Source organism: Eleginops maclovinus, chromosome 15 (genome assembly GCF_036324505.1).
Source record: "Eleginops maclovinus isolate JMC-PN-2008 ecotype Puerto Natales chromosome 15, JC_Emac_rtc_rv5, whole genome shotgun sequence".
Taxonomy (NCBI): Eukaryota; Metazoa; Chordata; class Actinopteri; order Perciformes; family Eleginopidae; genus Eleginops; species Eleginops maclovinus.
In genome coordinates, this window is record NC_086363.1 from 538,461 (window position 1) to 551,429 (window position 12,969).

General features: G+C 44.1%; 1 protein-coding gene and 1 pseudogene across 1 annotated transcript in view; one reads left to right on the forward strand and one right to left on the reverse strand.

Annotated features, from left to right (window-relative positions):
- On the reverse strand, nt 1-4,310 carry LOC134877195 (NLR family CARD domain-containing protein 3-like; annotated as a pseudogene).
- nmbr (neuromedin B receptor) overlaps nt 4,309-12,969 on the forward strand; it is a 24,677-nt gene continuing 16,016 nt past the window's right edge. Inside the window, exon 1 of the mRNA XM_063902130.1 lies at nt 4,309-4,595. Coding sequence (XP_063758200.1) covers nt 4,309-4,595 — 287 coding nt within the window. The remainder of the gene's footprint in view (nt 4,596-12,969) is intronic.

A 12,969-nucleotide genomic window follows, 5' to 3' on the forward strand; every position in this document is an offset into this window, starting at 1 on the left:
CATTGGTGTGATTACAGAGCCAGAAAACGATGCACGTTTACTCGCGTGAGCGTTTCGTGAGGCAGATGTGATAGTTGATGAAGTGCAGACGCTGTCTGCTCCACAGCAGAGCGCACCACGAGCACGCTCATGCGCACTCCAGTACCGCTGTGGTCCTGTTGGTGTACCAGTGCAGCATGTAGACTGCAGCCAGGAACTCCTGGACGCTCAGATGAACAAAGCAGTAGACTGTTTTCTGGAAGATCACACTCTCTCTTTTGAAGATCTCTGTAAAAACTCCTGAGTGCACCAAGGCCCCGGTGACATGTCAGTGAGGGTCCTGGGCAGCTGTCCTCTCTGGTCTGTAGTCAACATGTGGTCCAGAACTGCAGCAGTGATCCAGCAGAAGACTGGGATCAGACACATGATGTGGAGACTCCTGGAGCTCTTGATGTGAGAGATGATTCTGCGGGACCGTTCTTCTTCACTGGATCTCCTCCTGAAGTACTCCTCCTCCTTTGCGTCAGTGAAGCCTCATACTTCTGTCACCCTGTCCACACACTCAGGAGGGATCTGATTGGCCGCTGCAGGTCGGGAAGTTATCCAGACAAGAGCTGAGGGAAGCAGCTTCCCCCTGATGATGTTTGTCAGCAGCACGTTGACAGAGGACTGCTGTGAGACATCAGACACAACCTCAGTTTCTGAAATCCAGAGAGATTCTATCTTCATCCAGGCCGTGAAAGATGAACAGCACTTTACAGACAGCCAGCTGCTCTTCTGAGACCTTCTGTAAGGCTGGATGGAAAACATGGATCAGCCTGAGAAGACTGTACTGCTGAGCTTTGATCAGGTTCAGCTCCCTGAAGGAGAGCGGGATCACCAGACTGACATTTTCTTCCTCCAAACCCTTGGCCCAGTCCAGAGTGAACTTCTGCACTGAGAAGATTTTGATAACGCTAGCGACAGCGTTGGTCACTCAGGACCGCTCTGATGTGGTCAGGTAAGGCTTTAAAGATGTCCTGGTACTTGATTGGAGTGTCATGTTTCTTTAAACATGTTGGGTATTAACCTCTTCACTCCGTCCTTATGTGATGTAGAGCTCAGTGAAGATCGTGTTGAAGAGGGTTTCACTTTCATCAGTTCCTTCAGTGACACGTTCACATCTCCTTCTCAGACTGATCCTATGTTCCTCTAAAACCTCCTGCAGATCCCCTGCTGAAAGAAGAAACACGAGAGAATCAAGAAAATGCTTTTGAGAATCTCACAATAGAACAACAAAAAACAGACCGAGTTTAAATGTTTTATAACCAGCTTAATGTCTTTGCTCTACAACAGTATAGCTAATCAAGAATAGATAAAGCGGGCAGATGAAACAAATGCTCCATGTGCTCATCCTCTTACCTGGTACAGTTCTGGTTTGACTGGCAGGACTCCTCCTCTTCCTTCTGTGAAGATGAACACATCCTTCATAGCACTTCACATCAGTGGAGCTGATTCTCACCAATGGGCAGAGCGTCACAAACTGTACACTCTTTTCTCGCTGCACGAATACACAGGTGACATGAATTTCACTTCACTTCATTCATGTTGTTGGGCAGGATCTGTGTCTTTGCTTTGACTCTACATGTGATTTCTCTCTCTCTGTTATATCTGCTAATGCTAAACATAACCAGCTCATCACCATGTTTGAGTCAGCATAAATTAGCTAACAATGCTTTCGGGGGTTACAGCAGCCACAAAGCGCGAAAGCGTTCCGCTTAGCCACAATTAGCTTAGCTGAAGTTAGCTTACACTTTATAGCAGCTCATAAACTTACTATTACAAAAAACAATCATGTCACATTAATATCCTGACTGGTTTTCAACATGTCAACAATTCATGAACACATTTCTATCGGTCGAGTAGCAAAAATCTTCAAGCTAGCAAGCTAACTGAATGCTGACTCACTGCACGATCGTTAATTTGGTAGGAAAGGCGTCCGAGTTTCTCCCAAAAGTTATCCATGTTTCGACCGCTGCTCGCCAGTTAAGCAGTTCTCTCTCTGCAGCAGCTAGCTCTCCCTGGTGTATTTACATACAAATATATACGTTTAAACAACTTATTCAAACTCTTAACACCTGCTCCTGTGCTACTTCAGATTTGGAGACTTTAGGAGTGCGAGCGAAGCCGTTAAACTGGTGCCTGTGAGGCGTTCAGGGAACCTCTGTAAAGTCGAGGGACAGATAACGATGGTTACATTAGCTTGATCGAATTAGCCAACATTTATCATCCCGGCTAATCCAAATATAGACATAGGTTTGGAGCTGAAGTGGGCGTGGCTACTGAAATACGCCCATCTAGCTCGAAGCTTCCAAGCTAGGCTACATGCTACCGTTTGCTACTCTCATGCGGTAGTATTTTCTCCAGCGGCAAGGTGGCTATCATACGCTCCCGTTTAGCACCATGGGCGTCTTGCTCGAAGGCTAACCCACGGCTAATTAGCTAGCTAACGAGCTAATCTAACAAGTGAGCAGACGATACTTTAAACATTCTATGGAGCAGAAACACTGATAATTAGTGCTAATAGTGCTAAAATATAAATAAAATATTAATCACATTTCACTTACCCAAAAAACTGGATATGTGCATTCAAAAGACACCAACACCGACACCAACACCTACACCTTGTCTACGTTGACAGGTCAAGTAGAGTGACTGTTAGCGGGGCTAGTGCCAAAAACTCCGTATGTGTTTCACTGCTCAGCCCCGGAGGTTGACCCTTTGTCATCACCTAGTCAAGTTTGAAAAACTAAAGGAGACAGTCTGGGTCTCATTCACAGATTTCTCTTAACTTATATCCATGTCTCACTTACTCGCGTCCCTTTCTCGAGAAACCACGCGAAGATAGAGGAGGCAAGGAAATGTGTGTTAACAGACGTCCTTTCCTCGGAGCGTCAAGCTTAACGACTTCCGGTTGTGATTTCTGATCGCTGCTGGCCGGCTGTCAGTCCGAGTTTTCACAGGGAGTGTGTTTACAGACATGTTCGCTTCTACTAGTCGTTTGTGAACTAAGACATTAATACACCCGGAGGCTTTTCAACAAATAACCCACTGATGTTTTTTAGGATCATAAAGGGGATGAATTACAGACAATACTGGATATTACTTCAAGAATATATGAGTGTGAGGCTTCATACATAATGCAGGGGAAATAACTCAGGATTTGTTCAATGGTTTAAACTGATGAAGGTAAGTAGGATTTATTAATGTGTAAAAACATTATGTGAGGTTATATGCAAAACAAAGCAGCTAAAGTGAAATATATGTGCACTTACTTTATAACAATAGGAGCAGATCGTTGTGAACAGCATTGTGAAGCTGTGTGAGCCTGAAGTCGTGCATAAAAACTAACCAACCCCACACAGGCTATTAATTCATTATGAAAATGTAAAGCGTTTGGACAGAGCTCATTTATTCTGCACCAGCCTTCAGTCCCTCTTTAATTATCCCATTATGATCACAGGGCCCCATCTGTCTTGTTCACACCCACCCCCTCCTCCACCCCCCACCCCATCAGTGGCCAAACGTATGTGGACACATGCAGATACGATGATTATGAAACAGGTCTTACAAACACCAGATTATAAAACCCTGTGTAACCAGTAGCATCACTGTCCCAGTCAGGTGGCGGTATGCATCTGATAAGGATTGTTTAACATCTTGTAGAAAATAAACTAAACGTTTATGTTACTTCTGATTTCTGAAGGAAAAAGCTAACGTTGGGCTCTAAAGGAACTGACTCATGTCAGGGTGGTAGGACTCATTCCTGCACCACTAACACAATAAGTGATATCCAGATAGTAGTAGTTCGACTGAAAGCGTCTCTCTCTCTCTCTCTCTCTCTCTCTCTCTCTCTCTCTCTCTCTCTCTCTCTCTCTCTCTCTCTCTCTCTCTCTCTCTCTCTCTCTCTCTCTCTCTCTCTCTCTCTCCCCTCCTCCCTCCCTCTCACTTTCTCTTGCTCTCACTTTCACACACACACGCGCGCTATCGCTCTCTCTCTCTCTGTCACACACACCAGAGAGTCGGTGAGTCTCAGCTCTCAGTCAGAGAAACTTTCCTCCTCGCGGTGTCTCGGTTTAGCTCCTCTCGTGCTCTTCTCGCTGCGTCTTTACGCGCGGAGCTCCGGTTTGGCTGCTCCTCTCTCTGGATATTCCCGCCCCGGAGATGGAGCTGGAAATGGAGATGGAGGATCAGGAGCTCCTCTTCCTCCCGGACTTCCTCCACCCTAACGGCTCGGAGGTGTGGTCCGGTGACGGCGGGGAGACGGTTCACCTGGTGGTGCGCTGCGTCATGACCTCGGTGTACATCCTGATCATCACCGTGGGGCTGCTGGGGAACATCACGCTGGTGAAGATCTTCGTCACCAACAGCGCCATGCGCAGCGTGCCCAACATCTTCATCTCCAGCCTGGCTGCGGGAGACCTGCTGCTGCTGCTCACCTGCGTGCCGGTGGACGCCTTCCGGTTCTTCTCCCAAGAGTGGGTGTTCGGAGAGGCCGCGTGCAAACTCATCCCCGTCATCCAGCTCACCTCCGTGGGGGTGTCCGTGTTCACGCTCACCGCTCTCAGCGCCGACAGGTAGGAGCATCTGGGTATTCTTTTTCATATTTAATCCTCCATGTCTGCAAATCAGCAACTCCTGGAGACCTTCCCTGTTATAATCCTGTTGTTATCAGATGAAACTAGAGGTAACTTTACGAGAGGTAACAAAATGCATCTGACCAGAGAGTGCTAAGTGTATTAAAGTGAGGATTCAGTGTTCACATTTAACAGAAGAGTGTTGCATTAAAGTATGGACATCAATAAATATCGGTGCAGATTTAGAAGCATGCGTTCTGTATAAGGTGCATGATTCAGGCATGTATAATTAAATACAGATGTAAATATTGATGTGCTGAGGCAAAACATGTAAATCCAAATGTTCCTCCAGTGAAAGTAGAAAGTACTCTCCTCTAAATGTACTTAAAGTAGCGACAGTAAAAGTAGTCATTGTCTGATTGGTCCATTTCAGAATAATATCTCTGATATGTTTTATAATGATTGATCATTAAAGTGTTCTCAGAGCTGGTAAAGGTGCAGCTAGTTTGAATGGCTTTGTATACTGCAGGGTAGCTGCTGGATTTACTGCAGGTGAACTACAGTCTGATTTAAGGGAGATTATATTTACCATCAGTAATCCAGATCTGCCTAGCAACTAAAGGTACTAAATACACGGAGGAGAGTACACCATTTACCTCTGAACTGTATGGAATAGAAGTAAAGTACAATTATCACAACATTGTACTTGAGTAAATGTCCTTAGTTAGGCCTACTTCCCCCCTCAGAATCAGAATACCTTTAATAGTCCCACAGAGGGGAAAACAGAAAGAGCCAAAGACAAGCTTAATGTTACACCAAGATACTAACAAGAATATATGGAGAAGAATCACACAATTGCAAAATACAAAAGTATAAAAGTATAGCAGCCAGATATGTATTGCATATATGTATATATTCCTCTCAGGTTTTCAAGTCACTTCTGGAGACGTTTCCTGATATTAGGATATTTTACATGCATTGAAACCTTCACTACAGTCGAGGGAAAACCCCCAAAAGAAGAATAGACCCCTTAAAGTGGATATAGATCAACTATGTGCACATAATAATGCACATCTCTTGCTACGTAAGTTGTGAAGAAAACCTATTTCCAATACTATCGCTGCTGTTTGTGGGGCCTTCATTTCTGTCTGAAATCCTGGGATTTAAAGAGCCTGTATCTGTGAGAGTGTATTCAGCCGCTAACCTGCTCATATTCTCTGTCAGATTTGAGTAGCTTCTCGTGCACGTGCAGCACTCTGCAGGACTCACAATGATCGATGCAGCTGAGGAATAAGTCCACCGCATATTCCCCTTCCGAGAGGACTGGCGTCATTGCAACAGGTGACACATGCTCAGGAACCAGATCTAGAAATGACTGATTTGCTGATTAGTGATTTACTTGCAGCTGCAGACAGGGTCTTCTATGCGGCACCGTCACAGCTGCTGAGGCTGATCAGTGGCGCAGCATTGATTGGTGATGGATAATAAAGGAGGAGGAGACGAGGAGATAGAGAAGGAGGAGATGAGGAGATAGAGAAGGAGGAGACGAGGAGATAGAGAAGGAGGAAACGAGGAGATAGAGAAGGAGGAGACGAGGAGATAGAGAAGGAGGAAGTGAAGAGGACGGAGATTAAAAACAATGTTTTATCAGGATTACTGCAGACAGACAACGAGAGGACAAGAGAGCTGAATGTAAATCTGTGTGTGTGTGTGTGTGTGTGTGTGTGTGTGTGTGTGTGTGTGTGTGTGTGTGTGTGTGTGTGTGTGTGTGTGTGTGTGTGTGTGTGTGTGTGTGTGTGTGTGTGTGTGTGTGTGTGTGTGTGTGTGTGTGTGTGTGTGTGTGTGTGTGTTACAGGGCCAGTTGTGCAAAGCGAGGACGTTTTTTGGAAAGGTCGCATGTTTTTGAACAGACATGAGAGAGGACATTGTGTTTGGACAGATTTCAAAAAGGAAGATATTTAGGTGAACTTAAAGGAGCTGGACACAAAGACATGAGGACATTTGTTGAGAAAGTGTGGACATTTTTGGAAAGAATGGACAGTTTAAAGGAGTTGGACAAAAGCAGTGAGGACATTTGTCATAAGTAAGGAAACACTAGTTCATGAAGACACCTTTGGACAGTCGGGACACTTATTAGAGGTCAGAATATCTTAGAGAATAGGACATCTTTCTAAAGTAATCATGTTTTTGGACACAAAGACGGGAGGACACTTCTGCTCTGTTTGGTCTTTTTGGACGGTAAAGTTTTGGACGGTTTAAAAAGAAAATCCAGGACAAATTTGGAAAGTCAAGTCAGTTTCTATAAAGTAAATAAGGACGGGGAAAAACCAAGTTTACGTAAAAACCATTTCCAAGAAGCAGTAAAACGGGTTTTAAAAAGAGGAGTGTTTTTGAAAACAAGACATATTTCTTTAACACAACGATGGATTTGCATTGGAGGGACATTTTAGGGAATGAAAGACATCTTTGGAAGGCTGAATATTTAATTAGAATCGGACGATGAAGGGCGGCTCCGGTGCCTTGCTCAGGTGCACCACTGCAGAGCCCAGCAGGTGAACTGGGACCGCTCCAAGTACCAGTCCACACTCCATATTTGGGTGTGTTTGGGGACTTGAACCAGAGACCCTACAGGATGAGCCGGCAGACCAACATTTATTATATATTTAATAAAAGTCACGATAATTGTGAAATGTATTCATAACATTTGAAAAGATAAAGGAGACAGAATTTGGGGAAAAAAGTCCAGGAAATCTTTGTTTGAAAGAGAACATTGAGTCCATTTTGAGATGAGTCGTGACAGTATGTAGTCAGGTGTGATTCAGGGTTAGTACAAGTTTTTATGGACAAATTATAAAAACCTTGAGGCTGCATCACTTCAGCGACGGTCCTCACATGAAAATAAATACTGCTGTCAGTCCACTCAGGTCCCTGAATGAATTACCATATGTTTAAAGACCTCTGTCCAGCGCTGTCAATCATGCTGAGAGAGAGAGAGAGAGAGAGAGAGACAGAGAAACGATCATGATGAAATAAACGATGACAGGGTAATAGAAGAGAAAACTGAAATTGAAAATTTGAATCTGATCGAGAAAGAGCACTAAAAATATTTTAAATACGATCACAGATCTATCATTCCTGACATGTACCGTAGAGAGAGGACTACTTTAAAGAGTCCTCTCCTGCTGATGTTCAGGTGTATATCAGTATGTAGAGTCTCTACTTTAAAGAGTCCTCTCCTGCTGATGTTCAGGTGTATATCAGTATGTAGTGTCTCTACTTTAAAGAGTCCTCTCCTGCTGATGTTCAGGTGTATATCAGTATGTAGAGTCTCTACTTTAAAGAGTCCTCTCCTGCTGATGTTCAGGTGTATATCAGTATGTAGAGTCTCTACTTTAAAGAGTCCTCTCCTGCTGATGTTCAGGTGTATATCAGTATGTAGTGTCTCTACTTTAAAGAGTCCTCTCCTGCTGATGTTCAGGTGTATATCAGTATGTAGTGTCTCTACTTTAAAGAGTCCTCTCCTGCTGATGTTCAGGTGTATATCAGTATGTAGTGTCTCTACTTTAAAGAGTCCTCTCCTGCTGATGTTCAGGTGTATATCAGTATGTAGAGTCTCTACTTTAAAGAGTCCTCTCCTGCTGATGTTCAGGTGTATATCAGTATGTAGTGTCTCTACTTTAAAGAGTCCTCTCCTGCTGATGTTCAGGTGTATATCAGTATGTAGTGTCTCTACTTTAAAGAGTCCTCTCCTGCTGATGTTCAGGTGTATATCAGTATGTAGAGTCTCTACTTTAAAGAGTCCTCTCCTGCTGATGTTCAGGTGTATATCAGTATGTAGTGTCTCTACTTTAAAGAGTCCTCTCCTGCTGATGTTCAGGTGTATATCAGTATGTAGTGTCTCTACTTTAAAGAGTCCTCTCCTGCTGATGTTCAGGTGTATATCAGTATGTAGAGTCTCTACTTTAAAGAGTCCTCTCCTGCAGATGTTCAGGTGTATATCAGTATGTAGTGTCTCTACTTTAAAGAGTCCTCTCCTGCTGATGTTCAGGTGTATATCAGTATGTAGAGTCTCTACTTTAAAGAGTCCTCTCCTGCTGATGTTCAGGTGTATATCAGTATGTAGAGTCTCTACTTTAAAGAGTCCTCTCCTGCTGATGTTCAGGTGTATATCAGTATGTAGAGTCTCTACTTTAAAGAGTCCTCTCCTGCTGATGTTCAGGTGTATATCAGTATGTAGAGTCTCTACTTTAAAGAGTCCTCTCCTGCTGATGTTCAGGTGTATATCAGTATGTAGAGTCTCTACTTTAAAGAGTCCTCTCCTGCTGATGTTCAGGTGTATATCAGTATGTAGAGTCTCTACTTTAAAGAGTCCTCTCCTGCTGATGTTCAGGTGTATATCAGTATGTAGAGTCTCTACTTTAAAGAGTCCTCTCCTGCTGATGTTCAGGTGTATATCAGTATGTAGAGTCTCTACTTTAAAGAGTCCTCTCCTGCTGATGTTCAGGTGTATATCAGTATGTAGAGTCTCTACTTTAAAGAGTCCTCTCCTGCTGATGTTCAGGTGTATATCAGTATGTAGAGTCTCTACTTTAAAGAGTCCTCTCCTGCTGATGTTCAGGTGTATATCAGTATGTAGAGTCTCTACTTTAAAGAGTCCTCTCCTGCTGATGTTCAGGTGTATATCAGTATGTAGTGTCTCTACTTTAAAGAGTCCTCTCCTGCTGATGTTCAGGTGTATATCAGTATGTAGAGTCTCTACTTTAAAGAGTCCTCTCCTGCTGATGTTCAGGTGTATATCAGTATGTAGTGTCTCTACTTTAAAGAGTCCTCTCCTGCTGATGTTCAGGTGTATATCAGTATGTAGAGTCTCTACTTTAAAGAGTCCTCTCCTGCTGATGTTCAGGTGTATATCAGTATGTAGTGTCTCTACTTTAAAGAGTCCTCTCCTGCTGATGTTCAGGTGTATATCAGTATGTAGCGTCTCTACTTTAAAGAGTCCTCTCCTGCTGATGTTCAGGTGTATATCAGTATGTAGTGTCTCTACTTTAAAGAGTCCTCTCCTCCTCTCTTTGAAGACTGAAGCCAAAAATATCTTCTTTCATCGTCTTTTTATGGAGGTGAAAGTACAGACAGTGCCACATATGGATTCTTTGTTTTGTCCCTCCTTGTTTTTATCCTCTGCAGAACATTGACATGCACTAACACCTGTAGAACACCGTACAGGAGAGGGAGCACCGCAGAGAGATGAATAGGGCATCTCTTAGAAATGAACCACAATGGTTTTGCATAATGCACGTGGGGCTGTGATCGTGAAGTACAGAAAGTACCACAGAGTAAAACAGATTAGACCTTTAGAAGGCAAAACCCAAGTCCTACACTGACACCTGTAACCATAGCTACTCATTATTAAAACCTGGCCTTTCTTTTCCTTTTAAGAACACAGAAACCCTGCAATGCTCTCATCATGTGGAGAACGGAATTGCCTTGCCTCTGCAGCCTTTCTGATTTAACCCTGAGGAGAGTCTCTAACACAGAAGAGGCACAGATAGAGTGAGGAACACCTCAACTGGAATTGGAATAGGAGTGCATTTAATTTATTTGAGCAACTGTGAGTCCAGTTTGGAAATAGACATGTGAGTAGAAAAGCGCAGTGTGGGATATTTCCTTCTCCTATCTACAGGGACTCTGCTACCCTTTGGATCTCTCGAGACGATAGGAACAGACGATCGCCCAGAGAGGGAGGAAAGAAATCCTGGAGGTTTGAGGACGAAACGTGATCTGAACCTCTTTTCCTTACTTAGCTCAGACAATAACAGGAACACTTTAAGATCTTTAGCTTTACCATCCCCTCTTCTGGTTGAATTAACTCTCTTCTACGTCTTTGTGTTGGTTTGGGAAATGACAGCTAAGACAAAGCTCTCTCCTCATATCTGCTGTGAGCTCTCTGCCGTTTGTGCGCCTGATTGCAGGTTAGTGTTTATGTGCCTCATCTTGATGTGATTGGGGCTCCAGTAACCAGTGCAATCATTATGGTAATCATCCATTACCTCGTTGTGCTCTTCAAGGACCTTCAGGCAAGTTAAGGGCTCGTTAGTGGCCTTTAGCCTCGTTAGGGGCTCATTAGAGGCCACCAGGGTCCAAAACACAGCCCTCAGCTGTGTGATCAGGAAATGAGTTCCCGTAAACGAGCTGATTTGAGGACGCTTTGGACGGACAGCGTGGCTGCCTGTTGGGGAAAAAGACGGGAACAACTCGGAGGTCTGAAGCTGCAGAGATAGGAAGTGTAAATTATGCAGTCATTAAGTTCTCTGAAACCACGGCTACCCTCCCGAGGGAAGGGACAGCTAATCTCAGCTGCTTATGTTCAAGTGACGGAGGTGGGAATCGTGTGGCGTCACCACAGGAGGAGGTGAACACTTTAAGACTGCTTGCTTCCTGTTTCCTCCATGAATTCCATCTTTCACATGAGGCACTGACAAGGCTGACCAATCATAGCACAGTATTATTGACACGTGTCTTCTCCCAGGTACAAAAACAGTGTCCTCGAGATAGAGACGGTGGCAAAGGTCCACCAGATGGACAGCTGTTGACCTTGACCTCCGGCGAGGTATGGTGAAAGGACTCGAGAAGAGTGAGAACTGAGGTGTTAGTCCACCGTTCTGTACCTAGCTTCTGGATCCCCGGTCATATGAGTTTTTCTGTCTGCAGACAAACCATCGTGACTTTGCATGATATTCATAATCATTGCAACCGCAGCTCGATATGGCACCTGGGGATGGGAGTGCATGCTATACCAGAGAGACTTACCAGGCCTCCCAATCTCCAGACTCCCCAGCGTGCATCCTGCACAGCACACAGCTCTGAGAGTAGCCTCAGTGTACCGCTCTGAGAGTCTTGAATAAACACGGGGCTGCTCGTGTTCCTTCTGCGTTTGTCAAAGAAAGCTCTGGATTCAAACGGGAATACATTAACCGGACTCAGGGTTACATCTGCTACCATGCATGAAGCATAACGCACTGACCTTTACCTTTACTGCAGGACACACACACACACACACACACACACACACACACACACACACACACACACACACACACACACACACACACACACACACACACACACACACACACACACACACACAGTCTGTCCCCTGAGGTCGGAGCTGTCTGACCTTCCGTCAAAGTGATTTTGTTTTAGAGATTTCTCCCCTGAAGGAATCTGTAAAATCTTGCCGTGTCAATACTCACAAACATCAAGAAGAGACCGAACAGATAGAAACAAAATACAAATAGTAAAAAGAAAAAGATCAAATAAATACAAATAATAAATTACAAGCAGCTCACCTGATGTAAGGAAATACCGGACTGAGGCTCTACCCGACCTCACACAGCATTTCAAATACATCACACACACACACACACACACACACACACACACACACACACACACACATAAATCCTGCTGTGGGCGGGGGTGAGGGGAACACTGACCTGCAGTAACAGTATTATAATATATAGAAATATTAATATGTGAAACACCGCGCTGCAGGAACAAGCTCGTTTAGAAAGAGAAGGGCGGAGGAGAGAGATGGATGGCAGCATGGAGCAGTCAGCGCTGCGAGTGAAGGAGCTCCGGATTCAGCACGAACAATAAGGTGGACACTCTGTTGTTCACAGGGAAGAATTGGGGTTTAGCTCCATTTGATCATGAAATAAGAAAGCAAAAAGTTATTCAGAACAATGATATGATTGTTGGGACATTCCAAGAGAAAGTTGGAATTCTTAGGAAAAATCTATTTGAATAAAAAGGTAAAAAAATATTTTAGAGAAAAAGTGAAATTATGCTCCGTGCTGTGAGACAGACAGACAGACAGACAGACAGACAGACAGACAGACAGACAGACAGACAGACAGACAGACAGACAGACAGACAGACAGACAGACAGACAGACAGACAGACAGACAGACAGACACACACACACACACACACACACACACACACACACACACACACACACACACACACACTTAATTATAACGTTGATATATCTGAGGAGAGTTAATTGATCTGTTTCTAAGGAGGGGATTGGTGACAGATCTCACTGTTGGCTGTACGTCTCATTACTGACTTTCAATATTACCTACAGCAACACTGAGGACGCTGAATCCATTCCTGACTTTTTCAGGATCAAACACGGCAGTTTTACCCAGAAAGTGGCCCTATCTGTTCTCTCCGTGGGCGGATTTTGGGTCAATTTTGAAGATTTCATGGACTCTGGATCATTTGGATTGGACGGATTGGTTATTTGTTGGAAGGTAAATTGTCCTCAGTAGAGATAATAATGTTCCTCCTGGGCTCTCTATGGTAACCT